Raw genomic sequence first — 14,967 nt, 5'->3', positions numbered from 1 at the left:
ATTTCCAGGGATGGGACATCGACTGCCTCTCTGGGCAACCTGGGCCAGGGTTTCACCACCCTCAACGTAAAAAATGTCTTCCTTATATCCAGTCGAAACCTCCCCTCCGTTAGTTTAAAACCATTGACCCTTGTCCTGTCACAACATGCCCTGATAGAAAGCCCATCCCCATCTTTCCTATAGCCCCCTTCAGGCACTGGCAGCTGCTCTAAGGTCTCCCCGCAACCTTCTCCTCTCCAGACTGACCAGCCCCAGCTCTCCCAGCCTTTCCTCCAGCAGAGGGGTTCCAGCCCTCGGATCATTGCTGGGGCCTCCTCTGGCCCCGCTCCAACAGCTCCAGCTCTGTCCTGTGCTGAGGGCTCCAGAGCTGGACGCAGGACTCCCGGGGGGGTCTTACCAGAGCGGGGCAGAGGGGCAGAACCCCAGGGATGCAGCCCAGGGGATGGTTGGCCTGCTGGGCTGCCAGCGCACATTGTCGACTTGCCCTTGGTGAAGCCATGCTGGCTGTCTCGAATCACCTCCTTGTCTTCCATGTGCCCTAGCTCTGCTTCTAGGAGGATCTGTTCCATGATCTTCCCTGGCACAGACGTGAGGCTGACAGCTCGGTAGTTCCCAGGGTCCTCCTTGTCTACCCTTATTAGAAATGAATTAGTGATCTCCACACCTAAAAAATGTGATTGATTAATTACAACTCCAATCGCAGAGATTCTGTATCTTAAGGGTCTGCTACTGATTAGGCCATGGAGCATAATAGGTTACAACATCTCCAAACAAAGCCTTGTAAGGCTGTGATACTGTCAAAATTACAAAGTCATGGGATATTAGAGCATCTTGCTAAGTCATAGGGTCCATATTAAAGAAGCAAGCCATACTGGTCCCGTTGTAGAAGCTGCTGAGGCCAAATGTGGGAATCATTTTCAAAAAGCCAAACCCCTGAATGTCAGCTGGCAGCTACAACAGACCAATCTCCCCAGCATGTTTTATTGGGCACTAGAGGACAGACAAACCAGTGCATCCAGCTGAACGGTTCCCAGCGGACAAACCTCCCCTGCACATAACCCCATGCAAGAGGGGTCACAGGGACTGAGGAAGGGTTCTCCACAAAGCTGGTTTAATCGTGATGCTTTGTGTAGATGGTTGGTAGTGGCACAGCACTGAGGCAAGGGGGGAGAAAAGACTACAGATACTCAGGGCTCATACATTGTCTCCTCAAATAATTAGAGGGCTTGCTGTGATTTACCATGGCATGGGCAAATCCAGACAAGTGGACCCCTGAGCTGCCTTGGTGGATGGTATGCAAGTGCAGTGCTTCGCGGGTTCTGAGGCAGAAGACACAGTCTGACTACCCCTCTGCTCCTTTGCATTTTCTATTAATTCATAGAATCATAGAATCATAGAATCATAGAAAGTTTTGGGTCGGAAGGGACCCCTAGAGGTCATTAGTCCAACCCCCCCGCAGCGAGCAGGGACACCGCTAACTAGATCAGGTTGCTCAGAGCCCTGTCCAACCTGGTCTTGAAAGTTTCCAGGGATGGGGCCTCCACTACCTCTCTGGGCAACCCGTTCCAGTGTTTCACCACCCTCATTGTAAAGAATTTCTTCCTTATATCCAGCCTAAACCTACCCTGTTTTAGTTTAAAACCATTACCCCTCGTCCTGTCACTGTTGTCTCTACTAAAAAGATTGTCCCCATCTTTCCTATAGGCTCCCTTTAAGTACTGAAAGGCTGCGATCAGGTCTCCCCGCAGCCTTCTCTTCTCCAGGCTGAACAAGCCCAACTCTCTCAGCCTGTCCTCACAGGAGAGGTGCTCCAGCCCTCGGATCATTTCTGTAGCCCTCCTTTAGACCCGCTCCAACAGTTCCATGTCCTTCTTGTGCTGAGGGCTCCACACCCTGTTTGCCTGCCCTGTTCGCCGCGCTCCTGGTCGCTCGCGCTCCCTAGGGTTTGCCCTTGTACTCAGGAGGGTCACGTCTCCGTCACCGCTGACCCTGCCACCGCTGAGTCAGAGCTGCCCGCTCGTTAGCAGCCGACTCCTGCCTGCTCTGAGGGGGAGGGGGGGATGGGGTGCCTTCTCCCTCCCTGCGCTTTTGACTGCACGATACTGCCGCTGTGGGAAAGGGTTCCCCGGCGCGGATGTCCACTCCGGAGCCCTTCGCCTTGGTGGCTTCGCTGAAATGCAAATGTGGCCACGAGTGCTGGGGGGACTTGGGCGGGAGCAAGGCCACAACGCCGGCTGCAGGTGGGGTCCCCCATGGCCGCTTCAGCACCCTGACACCGGGAGCCGTGCGGGTGGCCCAGGCACCCTTTCTGCCCCCGGAGCAGGGGGGATGCCTCTTGGCCGTGGGCTGGCCCCCTGCATCTTTGTCACCATCGCCTGGTCCCAGGGACCCGGAAGCTGGTGCGGAGGTGCTGACGTGCCCCCAGGAGAGTGGGTGGAGGAAAGAACGTCCCCCCTCGCCCTGCCGCATCACTGCCCCAGACTGCGCTGGCACTGGCTGAGTCCTGCTGCTTTGCGGGGAGCCCGGTGCCACCCAGGACTAGGGGCTGGGGACAGGGACACCTGGTTGGTGTTGGAGGGCTCTTCTGGACGTGCTTGTGGGTGTCAGGCATGGAGTTTCCACACTCTTGGTGGTGTTAATTATTTGTTTATTATCAGGGAGATGTAGGGGTCTGGGGTGGCCCCGGGGCATCCCTGGTGTGCTGTGTTCCACGCTCTCAGTTCCTGCGGGAGACGAGGAGGTGCGGGAGGCTGCACAAGCGCAGGCAGCGCTGGCCGGCCAGGTCCCACCCGCCATGGCCAACGGCCCGGTGCCGCTGGGCGAGGACGAGACCTCACCTGCGCCTGTAGTGCCAGATGGCCGCGGCGAGGGCTGCAGCTACGGCCAGCAGTATCACGATGGTGATGCCGACAGCGAGCCCTGCCCTGGAGCTGTCTGGAGGAGAGAGAGGAGTTGCAGGCGCACAAGAGGCCATGGCCAGAGCTGCCCTTGGAGTCTGACCCACCATCCTCCGGGCACCCGCATGGGGGCAGGGACACCAACCCGCAGCCCGCGCCCCGTCCCCGTCCCCGCAGGCGGCACCCACCCCACGGGACGAGGAGGCTGCGGGTGCCCAGGCTGCGGTGCCGCACGCGGCAGGCGTAGCTGTGCCCGTCGCGGGGGGCCACGGCCAGGACGCTGCGCAGCTGGTAGGTGAGGTCGGCGTTGGGCAGGACGGCGCTGGTGTTCAGCCCCGGGCCCGGCGGCACCTCCCGGCCATCCCGCAGCCAGGCCACGCTGATGGGCCGCGGGTAGAAGCCGGTGACGTGGCAAACCAGCAGCAGCTGGGCTGGGCCGAGCTTGCGGGCGAAGACCGTGGCCACGGGCGGCTCTGGGGGGCGAGAGCAAAGGGGTGGTGGGAGAGCTGGTGGGGCACCGCTTGGCCCCAGCGTGGGGGGCTTTGGGGTGGCTGTGCTGTGGCTGGGGTTCTCTCACCTTGTCTCTCCAGAGTTGCCCTCCCATACTCGATGAATTTCTTCATGTGGTCAACACAGGTGATATTGAGAAGGTGCTGCAGCGTCTCAGAGAGGCCAGTGAAGGTGTTGAACTGCTCCTCAACTTGCACCGCCAGCTCACTCTCCTGCTGCCTCTCCCAGCGGCTGTTGCCCACGTCAAAGCTGAGGAAGTCGTGGGCGTTGTAGCCAAGGCGGTAGAAGCTGGTGTAGGAGCCATTGGGATACAAGTCGCAGCCAGTCATGCACTGGAACACAAAGGGGTCTGGGGGGACAGTGGGCATCACCAGTGCAGGTCGAGCTGGAGCCCAGAATTGCAGCCTGGCGCCCGCTTCTTTGGGCACAGCCCTTTCCCTCTTCCCTCTGCACCCCACGTCATTCTCCCCAGAGAGCAGACATGGAAGGACAAAGCTCAGTTAGGGTTGAAACCACCTAGTGAGTGAAGAGAAAGACGTGGATGTAGATTTTCTGGATTTTAGTAAAGCTTTTGATACTGTCTCTCACAGCTTCCCTCCAGACAAGCTGTCCAGCTGTGTGGTAAGCGGGTTCATGGTTTGCTGGGTGAAGAACTGGCTGGGCGGCAGGGCTCGGAGGGCTGCAGTGAATGGGGCTACATCTGGCTGGTGACCGGTCACCATGGTGTTTCGCAGGGCTCGATCCTAAGGCCAATGCTGTTCAATATTTTAATCAATGATCCGGATGCAGGAGTCGAATGCACCATTAACAAGTTTGCTGCTGATACAGAACTGGGAGGTGCAGTTGACTCTCTTGAGGGACAAGAGGCCTTGCAGAGGGATCTAGATAGACTGGAGCATTGGGCAGTCATCAACAGCACAAAATTGAACAAGAACAAACACGAGATTTTGCACCTGGGACAGGACATAAGTACAAGCTGGGAGGGGAGCGGCTGGAGAGCAGCCCTGCAGAAAGGGATCTGGGGGGGGCTGGTTGGCAGCAGGCTCAGCGGGAGCCAGCAGCGTGCCCTGGCAGCCAAGGGGCCAAACCCAATCCTGGGGCAAGACCAACCAGTCAAAAGCGGTGGTCATCCCGCTGTATTCAGCGCTGGTGCGGCCTCACCCTGAGTACCATGTGCAGTTCTGGGCCCCACTGTTCGAGCAGGGTGTGAGGGCACTGGAACGTGTCCAGAGGAGAGCAGCAAAGCTGGTGGCAGCGCTGGCAGGCACGGCGTCTGGGGAGCGGCTGAGGGCTCTGGGTTCTTCTGGTTTGGAGAAGAAGGGGCTGAGGGGTGACCTCACTGTTCTCTGCAGCTTCCCCAGGAGGGGACGTGGCGAGGGAGGTGCCGAGCTCCTCTCCTTGGCATCCAGTGACAAGATGTGTGCGAGTGGTTCAAAGCTGCTGCAGGGCAGGTTCACACTTGACATTAGGCAACTTTTCTTTACAGAGGTGGTCGATGCCCCAAGCCTCTCAGTGTTTAAGAGGCGTTTGGACAATGCCCTTCACAATTTGCTTTAACTTTTGGTCAACCATGAAGTGGTCAGGCAGTCGGACTAGATGGGTGTAGGTCCCTTCCAACTGAACTAAGCTATTCTGGTCTACATTCTCTGTTCTGTATTCTATATTCTATCTCCTCGGGCCTCCGCTCTGCTTTACACCAGGTGGAAACTCTGCGGGTGAGTAACCTGCCCTGAGCCCTGCAGTTCGTCGTCCTCGAGCTGCCCCTGCCCACAGCAGTGTTGGCAGCCATGGCAAAGAGGGAAGCACTGCTTTGGGGGAGTGATAGGACGTTGGGTGCAGGCGAGTAGGAGGACGGTGGCACTTTGCCTGGTGCCCTGCCCTTGGTTAAGCAGTGCTGCACCAGCGTGTGGGGCAAGGCGCTTGTTCCGTGTGTCCAGTTCCACGGACATGAGCGGAGAGGCCCTTTTGACCTGCTACTCCACTTTCTCAGATGACTTCTCTGGTGGGATATGAGGTGTCTGGAGACCAATGAGGGGGTCAGTGTGAGGGCGTAAGTGGAGCTAAACGTGGCCAAGGTTTGCGCTGGGGACCAGCATGGCCCCATGAGACCTCTCCACAGGACAGGGTGGTTTGGGGGTCTTGCTGGTGCAGGATGAGGGCCATTCCCTGCCCTCCTGCCAGCCCTGGTTTGGGAAAGCTGTTGGAGGTGGTTCTGAGCTCCTTCTCACAGCTCTCTGCTTTGGGCAAGGTGGTGCTGAGCACCTGGTACTCACAGGATGTCAGGTGCAGCGTGGCATCACCCGACAGGTACAGGACGAGATTGTGCCCGTAGACCCTGAAGAGGTTTTCCAGATTCTCCCACTCAGCTGCAGGCAGGGCCGGGTACACCCATGGGTACAGGTAGAGGATTTTTGAGGTGCCATTCTGCAGGGTAGCAAAGATGATGTCCTCCAGGGTTGCCCAGCTTGAAACCTCCACAAAGTTGGTGTTGTGGAAGAACATGGTTTGGAAAAGGTGGAGTTTACAAGAGCCTGTGGGGACAGGGGGGAGAGGAAACGGCATTGGGGTGCATGAGGATGAAGGAGCAGGTCGGCCAGACTGGGGGGTCCAGTGCTGGTGGGCAGCCCTGGGAGGAGGGGTGGCTTGCAGTGTCCCTGGGCACCCGCAGGGCGAGAGGTGGCAGATGGGCAGGGCCGGGGAAGTCCCCTGGTTTTGCTCAGTTTGCAGTTTCCTTCCATGGCCTCTCGAGCCTCCCCCTGCGCTCCTCTCATTTCCTCTCTTTAGCCATCCGCCACCCCAGTGTGACCTTCTGGGAGCCCTCTCTTAGCCGTGTGGAAGGGATGGCAGGGGGAACATCAGTGCTGGTGTGGGGCCATGCTTCCCCCGGCAAGGAGCACCCGTACTGCGCAGCGACTGGGGGGACTGGGGTCATCTCACCCAGGTTTCGGGGCTCCCGGGCAGCGCTCGACACCAAGCCCCGGCGGGAGGCAGGAGGCCGAGTTCGACGCTGCAGCGCTGAACGCGGCGCCGGCGGGCAGCGGGGCAGCGCGCAGCCTGGTTCGGAGCAGCGCGTGCCCCCCTGGCCCGGGCGCGGTGAGTGCCTGCCCGAAACGGGGAACCCAGGCGGGGGGTGCAGGCGGAGGCTGGCCGTAGCCGCCAGAGGAACCTGCGAGCGGTGTTTCCCGGGGGGGCAAAACGCAGAGGATCCAGGGAGCCTTTGGCTGCGAGAGAAGCCATCCCACAGGCTGAGGGCGATGGCCAGGACCTGCCCCGGGGGTTGGAGCCTGGTGTGGGGCTGCTGTGCTGTGAGGGGCTGGGAAATCCCACTGCCCACGGGGTCCCTGCAGAAGGAGGGTGTCTTTGGGGACACCCAAGAATGTCTTTGGGGACACACAAGCACCCCAGGCTTGGTGGGGGGACCCCTTGGTGGGCTGGGCAGGATGATGTGGGGCAGGGAACCCCAAGTAGGTGGGCAGCAATGGAGCACCTTGGGTGCTGCGGTGATGGGGACAGAGGGCTGTCCATGCCCATGCCTGCCACCTTGATGGGGTCCCACAGCATGGGGATGGAAGCAGGTGGGGGTGAGCCAGAGCTCCCACTTACCCTCTGGGTCTGCCCACGTCCCGGGGAGGAGGAGGAGGAGGAGGAGGAGGAGGCGGCGAGGGGGCTGCATGGTGCCAGCAGCAGGTGTGCAGGAGCGAGTGTCGCCGGAGGAGGAAGGGCCGGTGGGAGCCGTGGCCGCACGCTGCTCCCCAAGGCTGCTCTGCCCTGGCAGTACCAGCGCCGTGGGGCGGCCCCGGTAGCCAATGGTGCTGGTGCTGAGGTTTTGGGGAGGGCCCGGTCGGGTGTGTTCCCTCGGGGGATGCGGTGGGGTGGCAGAGGGCTGGGCTGGGGCGAGTGCCAGGGGAATTGAGGGGAGGAAGTCAGAGTCAGCCATCCTGACTGCGGCAGCACCCTGACACCCGAGGAGATGCCGGCTGAGCCGGGCACAGAGTGGCCTTCGCCTCCTCCCCTGCTAACCCCCAAGGGTTTACTCTGCAGACCCCTGGCAGAAGGTGTTGGGTCTGCATGGCAATGGTTCAGTAGCAGGAGGCCTGCAGGGGTGGCTTCTGTGAGAAGATGCTGGAAGCTGCGCCCGCGTCCAGCAGAGCCAGTTCCAGCCAGCTCCAAGACAGACTTGTCGCTGGCCAAGGCGGATTCAGTCAGCAATGTTGGTAGTGCCTCTGTGATGACAAACTTCAGAAGGGGTAAAAAACACAGCTTGGGGAGAGAAGTGAGAATGTGTGAGCGAAACAGCTATGGAGACATTAAATTTGTGAAGAAGCAGGAGAAGGAGATGCTCCAAGCACCAGAGCAGAGATGGTGCCTGTGCAGCCCATGGTGAAGGACCACAGTGGAACAGATATCTACCTGCAGCCCATGGAGGACCCCATGTCAGAGCAGGTGGAGGCCCGAGGGAGGCTGTGACCCCATTGAGATCCTGTGCTGGAGCAGGTCTTCCAGCAGGACTTGCGACCCCATAGGGGACCCGTGCTGGAGCAGTCCGTTCCTGAAGGACAGCACCTCGTGAAAAGTGCCCATGCTGGAGCGGTTCGTGGAGAACTGCAGCCCACGGGAAGGACCTGTGCTGGAGAAGTTCACGAAGGGCTGTTTCCTGTGGGTGGGACACCCTGATGGCGAAGGGTGAGGAGGAAGGAGCGACAGAGACAATGCACAATAAACTGACGGCAATCCCCGTTCCCCATCCCGCTGTGCCACGTGGGAGGAGGAGGCAGAGAAGCCAAGAGTGAAGTTGAGCCCAGGAAGAAGGGAGAGGCTGGGGGAAGGTGTTTTTAGGTTTGGTCTTATTTCTCATTCTCCTACTGGGATTTTGACTGGCAGTAAATTAAGTTAATTTCCCCAAGGTGAGTCTGTTTTGCCCGTAATGATAATTGCGGAGTGATCTGCCTGTCCTTATCTTGACCCGTGAACCTTTTGTTGTATTTTCTCTCCCTTGTCCAGTTGAGGAGGGGCCATGATAGAGCGGCTTGGTGGGTACCTGGCAGCAAGCCAAGGTCAACCCACCACACCACCTTTCTTGTGGGCAAGTCACTCCAAGACAGCGTCCCCCCTCCAGAGACTCACCGTGGCTTTTGGGCATATTGGGAAGGTGACTGACCCCCATCCCTCCAGCTGTTGCAGGAGCAGAAGCGTGGGGTTAGGAGTCAAGAGTGAAGGACATCCCGACCCAGAACCATCCTGGACAGAGGGTGAGATCAGCACTGGAGCTGGAGTGGCTTCACAGCTGCCCAAAAGACCTCCCCGTGTCAGAGGGTTGGAGATGTCCCTTACGTCTTCCCTTCCCCTCATCTCCCCAGCAAAACAGCTCCAGACCCTCCATCTCTCCCCGGTTCGTGGCCTCTGCATGCCCCATCCCACTCTGTGGTCCCATGCTGGTCTGGCCCCAGGGTGTCACTGCCCTTCTGCGGGGGACAGACAGTGGCCACGGACATGCCAAGATGCGGGAGAGGCTGGTGGAGGAACTGCTCCTCCTGACATGCCAGGGGAGATTGGGCAGTGTCCAGGAGAGCCCTCCTGGCTACAATGTGGGGTCTCTGCAGCGCGCTGGGGGGTGTCCGGTGGGGACTTCGTGAGGGTGAGAGCCACAGGAGGCACGTGCAGCTGGGGAAGTTTGTAGCCATTTAATGCGGTGGTTTTCCAGAGCAAAGCCCTGTTGGTGTCCACGGGTCAGGGACGGGACACGAGGCAAGCGGGGAGAGCTGGCGGCGAGGGAGCTCCTTGCTGGGCAGGCAGCCAGGCCTCACATGAGGAATTCCTGGTTCTCTCATGTGGCCTCATCACGTTTCCTGCAAGGGGGGAGGCCACCGTGAGCAGCTCTTGGGGCCAAAGAGCTCATCCCCACAGAGCTGCTGCCGTCGCGACCCTTAGCCCGACCCATCTGCCCGTAAACCTGAGGGAAGATGGTGGGAGGGGGACATCACCTGCGCTTCCACCACCAAACCCCCCCGGCAGAGGCTGCGGCTGCCAGGAGCAGCACTGCGATGGCGATGCCGACGCCTGGAGCTGCGCTGTGGTTTTCTGGGTCAGGGAGAGAAGAGGGCGGCCATGAGCGTGGCAGCACCAGGCGGGAGCCGCCATGATCAGGGCATCAACCCGCAGCCCACACCCCGTCCCCGTCCCCGTGGACGGCACCCACCCCACGGGACGAGGAGGCTGCGGGTGCCCAGGCTGCGGTGCCGCACGCGGCAGGCGTAGCTGTGCCCGTCGCGGGGGGCCACGGCCAGGACGCTGCGCAGCTGGTAGGTGAGGTCGGCGTTGGGCAGGACGGCGCTGGTGTTCAGCCCCGGGCCCGGCGGCACCTCCCGGCCATCCCGCAGCCAGGCCACGCTGATGGGCCGCGGGTAGAAGCCGGTGACGTGGCAAACCAGCAGCAGCTGGGCTGGGCCGGGCGTGCGGGCGAAGACCGTGGCCACGGGCGGCTCTGGGGGGCGAGAGCAAAGGGGTGGTGGGAGCGCTGGTGGGGCACCGCTTGGCCCCAGCGTGGGGGGCTTTGGGGTGGCTGTGTCGTGGCTGGGGTGCTCTCACCTCGCCTCTCCAGAGTTTCCCTCCCATACTCAATGAATTTCTTCAAGTGGTCAATACAGGTGATGTTGAGAAGGTGCTGCAAGGTCGCAGAGAAGACAGTGAAGGTGTTGAACTGCTGCTCAACTTGCACCGCCAGCTCACTCTCCTGCTGCCTCTTCCAGCGGACGTTGTCCATGTCAAAGCTGAGGAACTCGTGGGTGTTGTAGCCAAGGCGGTAGAAGCTGGTGTAGGAGCCATTGGGATACAAGTCGCAGCCAGTCATGCACTGGAACACAAAGGGGTCTGGGGGGACAGTGGGCATCACCAGTGCAGGTCGAGCTGGAGCCCAGAATTGGAGCCTGGCGCCCGCTTCTTTGGGCACAGAATAGTATCACAGAATAGTAGGGGTTGGAAGGGACCTCTGTGGGTCATCTAGTCCAACCTCCCCGCCGAAGCAGGGTCACCTACAGCAGGCTGCACAGGACCTTGTCCAGGCGGGTCTTGAATATCTCCAGAGAAGGAGACTCCACAACCTCCCTGGGCAGCCTGTTCCAGGGCTCCGTCACCCTCAGAGAGAAGAAGTTCCTCCTCATGTTCAGACGGAACTTCCTGTGCCTCAGTTTGTGCCCATTACCCCTTGTCCTGTCACTGGGCACCACTGAAAAGAGCTTGGCCCCATCCTCCTGACACCCACCCTTCAGATATTTGTAGGCATTTATAAGGTCCCCTCGCAGCCTTCTCTTCTTCAGGCTGAACAAGCCCAGTTCCCTCAACCTCTCCTCGTAGTGGAGATGCTCCAGTCCCCTCACCATCCTTGTAGCCCTCCGCTGGACTCTCTCCAGTAGCTCTTCATCCTTCTTGAACTGGGGAGCCGAGAACTGGACACAGTACTCCAGATGAGGCCTCACCAGGGTAGTGTAGAGGGGAAGGAGAACCTCCCTTGTCCTGCTGGCCACACTCTTCTTGATGCACCCCAGGATTCCATTGGCCTTCTTGGCAGCCAGGGCACACTGCTGGCTCATAGTTAACCTGTCGTCCACCAGGACACCCAGGTCCCTCTCCGCAGAGCTGCTCTCCAGCAGGTCCACCCCAAGCCTGTACTGGTGCATGAGGTTGTTCCTCCCCAGGTGCAGGACCCTGCACTTGCCCTTGTTGAACCTCATCAGGTTCCTCTCTGCCCAGCTTTCCAGCCTATCCAGGTCACGCTGAATGGCAGCACAGCCTTCTGGTGTATCTACCACACCTCCCAGTTTGGTGTCGTCAGCAAACTTGCTGAGGGTACATTCTAACTCTTCATCCAGGTTGTTGATGAAGAAGTTAAACAAGACTGGGCCCAGTACTGACCCCTGAGGGACACCACTTGTCACCAGCCTCCAACTAGACTCAGCGCCGCTGATGACAACCCTCTGAGTTCTGCCATTCAGCCAGTTCTCTATCCACTTCACCGACCGCTCATCCAGCCCACACTTCCTCAGCTTCCCCAGGAGGATATCATGGGAGACTGTGTCGAAAGCCTTGCTGAAGTCAAGGTAGATAACATCCACAGCTCTCCCTTCATCTACCCAGCCAGTCATGTCATCGTAGAAAGCTATCAGATTGGTCAGGCATGATTTCCCCTTGGTGAATCCATGCTGACTACTCCTGATAACCTTCTTTTCTTCCACAAAGAAAGGGCACAGCCCTTTCCCTCTTCCCTCTGCACCCCAAGTCATTCTCCCCAGGGAGCAGACATGGAAGGACAAAGCTCATTTAGGGTTGAACCTGGCCAGTGTGTGTCAGGCAACAAGAAAGGCTTTTTTAAGTACATTAACAGCAAGAGGAGGTCTAAAGAAAACACTTGACCGATACTTGTTGAAGATGGTCACCTGACTAGAAGGGATGAAGAATAAGCAGAGGCATTCAATGCTTTTTTTTGTCTCAGACTTTAAGAGTACCGATAGACCTTGGGCTGCCCAGTCCTCTGAGCCAGAGCACCACAACTGTGGGAACAGTGACTTTCCAGTGGTGGACACCAAAGTTGTAAGGACCAGCTGTATCAGGTGAATGTTCGCAAATCCTACTTTCTCTGTTCTTTATTCTATACTCTGTTTCCCCATGCCATCTCTGCTTTACACCAGGTGGAAACTCTGCGGGTGAGTAACCTGCCCTGAGCCCTGCAGTTCGTCGTCCTCGAGCTGCCCCTGCCCACAGCAGTGTTGGCAGCCATGGCAAAGAGGGAAGCACTGCTTTGGGGGAGTGAGAGGACGTTGGGTGCAGGCGAGTAGGAGGACAGTGGCACTTTGCCTGGTGCCCTGCCCTTGGTTAACCAGTGCTGCACCAGCGTGTGGGGCAAGGCGCTTGCTCCGTGTGTCCAGTTCCACAGACATGAGCGGAGAGGCCCTTTTGACCTACTACTCCACTTTCTCAGATGACTTCTCTGGTGGGATATGAGGTGCCTGGAAACCAGTGAGGGGGGAGGTGTCAGTGTGAGGTCGTAAGTGGAGCTAAACATGGCCAAGGTTTGCGCTGGAGACCAGCATGGCCCCATGAGACCTCTCCACAGGACAGGGTGGTTTGGGGGTCTTGCTGGTGCAGGATGAGGGCCATTCCCTGCCCTCCTGCCAGCCCCGGTTTGGGAAAGCTGTTGGAGGTGGCTCTGAGCTCCTTCTTACAGCTGCCTGCTTTGGGCGAGGTACTCACAAGATGTCTGCTGCAGCATGGCATCACCAGACAGGAACTGGACGAAGTTGTGCCCGTAGACCCTGAAGAGGTTTTCCAGATTCTCCCACTCTGCTGCAGGCAGGGCCGGGTACACCCATGGGTACAGGTAGAGGGGTTTTGAGGTGCCATTCTGCTTGATAGCAAAGACGATGTCCTCCAGGGTTGCCCAGCCTGAGATCTCCACAAAGCTGGTGTTGTGGAAGAGTATGGTTCGGAAAAGGTGGAGTTTACAAGAGCCTGTGGGGACAGGGGGGAGAGGAAACGGCATTGGGGTGCGTGAGGATGAAGGAGCAGGTCGGCCAGACTGGGGGGTCCAGTGCTGGTGGCAGCCCTGGGAGGAGGGCTGGCTTGCAGTGTCCCTGGGCACCCGCAGGGCGAGAGGTGGCAGATGGGCAGGGCCGGGGAAGTCCCCTGGTTTCGCTCAGTTTGCAGTTTCCTTCCATGGCCTCTCGAGCCTCCCCCTGCTCTCCTCTCATTGCCTCTCTTTAGCCATCCGCCACCCCAGTGTGACCTTCTGGGAGCCCTCTCTTAGCCGTGTGGAAGGGATGGCAGGGGGAACATCAGTGCTGGTGTGGAGCCATGCTTCCCCCGGCAAGGAGCACCCGTACTGCGCAGTGACTGGGGGGACTGGGGTCATCTCACCCCAGTTTTGGGGCTCCCGGGCAGCGCTCGAGACCGAGCCCCGGCGGGAGGCAGGAGGCCGAGTTCGACGCTGCAGCGCTGAACGCGGCGCCGGCGGGCAGCGGGGCAGCGCGCAGCCTGGTTCGGAGCAGCGCGTGCCCCCCTGGCCCGGGCGCGGTGAGTGCCTGCCCGAAACGGGGAACCCAGGCGGGGGGTGCAGGCGGAGGCTGGCCGTAGCCGCCAGAGGAACCTGCGAGCGGTGTTTCCCGGGGGGGCAAAACGCAGAGGATCCAGGGAGCCTTTGGCTGCGAGAGAAGCCATCCCACAGGCTGAGGGCGATGGCCAGGACCTGCCCCGGGGGTTGGAGCCTGGTGTGGGGCTGCTGTGCTGTGAGGGGCTGGGAAATCCCACTGCCCACGGGGTCCCTGCAGAAGGAGGGTGTCTTTGGGGACACCCAAGAATGTCTTTGGGGACACACAAGCACCCCAGGCTTGGTGGGGGGACCCCTTGGTGGGCTGGGCAGGATGATGTGGGGCAGGGAACCCCAAGTAGGTGGGCAGCAATGGAGCACCTTGGGTGCTGCGGTGATGGGGACAGAGGGCTGTCCATGCCCATGCCTGCCACCTTGATGGGGTCCCACAGCATGGGGATGGAAGCAGGTGGGGGTGAGCCAGAGCTCCCACTTACCCTCTGGGTCTGCCCACGTCCCGGGGAGGAGGAGGAGGAGGAGGAGGAGGAGGCGGCGAGGGGGCTGCATGGTGCCAGCAGCAGGTGTGCAGGAGCGAGTGTCGCCGGAGGAGGAAGGGCCGGTGGGAGCCGTGGCCGCACGCTGCTCCCCAAGGCTGCTCTGCCCTGGCAGTGCCAGCGCCGTGGGGCGGCCCCGGTAGCCAATGGTGCTGGTGCTGAGGTTTTGGGGAGGGCCCGGTCGGGTGTGTTCCCTCGGGGGATGCGGTGGGGTGGCAGAGGGCTGGGCTGGGGCGAGTGCCAGGGGAATTGAGGGGAGGAAGTCAGAGTCAGCCATCCTGACTGCGGCAGCACCCTGACACCCGAGGAGATGCCGGCTGAGCCGGGCACAGAGTGGCCTTCGCCTCCTCCCCTGCTAACCCCCAAGGGTTTACTCTGCAGACCCCTGGCAGAAGGTGTTGGGTCTGCATGGCAATGGTTCAGTAGCAGGAGGCCTGCAGGGGTGGCTTCTGTGAGAAGATGCTGGAAGCTGCGCCCGCGTCCAGCAGAGCCAGTTCCAGCCAGCTCCAAGACAGACTTGTCGCTGGCCAAGGCGGAGTCAGTCAGCAATGTTGGTAGTGCCTCTGTGATGACAAACTTCAGAAGGGGTAAAAAACACAGCTTGGGGAGAGAAGTGAGAATGTGTGAGCGAAACAGCTATGGAGACATAAAATTAGTGAAGAAGCAGGAGAAGGAGATGCTCCAAGCACCAGAGCAGAGATGGTGCCTGTGCAGCCCATGGTGAAGGACCACAGTGGAACAGATATCTACCTGCAGCCCATGGAGGACCCCATGTCAGAGCAGGTGGAGGCCCGAGGGAGGCTGTGACCCCATTGAGATCCTGTGCTGGAGCAGGTCTTCTGGCAGGACTTGCGACCCCATAGGGGACCCGTGCTGGAGCAGTCCGTTCCTGAAGGACAGCACCCCGTGAAAAGTGCCCATGCGGGAGCGG

The 14,967-nt window shown here is 59.8% G+C and overlaps 2 protein-coding genes across 2 annotated transcripts; both read right to left on the bottom strand.

Annotated features, from left to right (window-relative positions):
- Positions 1 to 2,716: 2,716 nt before the first annotated feature.
- On the bottom strand, positions 2,717 to 5,716 carry LOC142362685 (T-cell surface glycoprotein CD1a-like). Its single transcript, XM_075432458.1, has 5 exons — positions 5,681 to 5,716; positions 3,475 to 3,756; positions 3,086 to 3,370; positions 2,838 to 2,934; positions 2,717 to 2,723 (listed from the first exon to the last, which is right to left on the bottom strand). The coding sequence occupies exons 2-5, from the start codon at positions 3,734 to 3,736 to the stop codon at positions 2,717 to 2,719; spliced, it is 651 nt and encodes a 216-aa protein (XP_075288573.1). The 5' UTR covers positions 3,737 to 3,756; positions 5,681 to 5,716.
- Positions 5,717 to 9,384: 3,668 nt separating this feature from the next.
- Positions 9,385 to 12,724, bottom strand: LOC142362723 (T-cell surface glycoprotein CD1a-like). Its single transcript, XM_075432791.1, has 4 exons — positions 12,651 to 12,724; positions 9,993 to 10,274; positions 9,604 to 9,888; positions 9,385 to 9,485 (listed from the first exon to the last, which is right to left on the bottom strand). The coding sequence occupies exons 1-4, from the start codon at positions 12,667 to 12,669 to the stop codon at positions 9,385 to 9,387; spliced, it is 687 nt and encodes a 228-aa protein (XP_075288906.1). The 5' UTR covers positions 12,670 to 12,724.
- Positions 12,725 to 14,967: the final 2,243 nt, after the last annotated feature.

This window comes from Opisthocomus hoazin, chromosome 11 (genome assembly GCF_030867145.1).
Source record: "Opisthocomus hoazin isolate bOpiHoa1 chromosome 11, bOpiHoa1.hap1, whole genome shotgun sequence".
NCBI classification, from domain to species: domain Eukaryota; kingdom Metazoa; phylum Chordata; class Aves; order Opisthocomiformes; family Opisthocomidae; genus Opisthocomus; species Opisthocomus hoazin.
The sequence above is the reverse complement of the archived record's forward strand: the minus strand, read 5'-3'. Positions and strand labels throughout refer to the sequence as shown.

Bases quoted from the DNA above. Each gene is read 5' to 3' on its own strand.
- LOC142362685 (XM_075432458.1), bottom strand. From the start codon at position 3,736: ATGACTGGCTGCGACTTGTATCCCAATGGCTCCTACACCAGCTTCTAC. The intron at 3,371-3,474 runs GTGAGAGAACCC...CTCGCCCCCCAG, and splicing joins GGCAACTCTGGAGAGACAAG to AGCCGCCCGTGGCCACGGTC. The intron at 2,935-3,085 runs GTGGGTGCCGCC...TCTCTCCTCCAG, and splicing joins CAGCCTCCTCGTCCCGTGGG to ACAGCTCCAGGGCAGGGCTC.
- LOC142362723 (XM_075432791.1), bottom strand. The intron at 9,889-9,992 runs GTGAGAGCACCC...CTCGCCCCCCAG, and splicing joins GGAAACTCTGGAGAGGCGAG to AGCCGCCCGTGGCCACGGTC. The intron at 9,486-9,603 runs GTGGGTGCCGTC...TCCCTGACCCAG, and splicing joins CAGCCTCCTCGTCCCGTGGG to AAAACCACAGCGCAGCTCCA.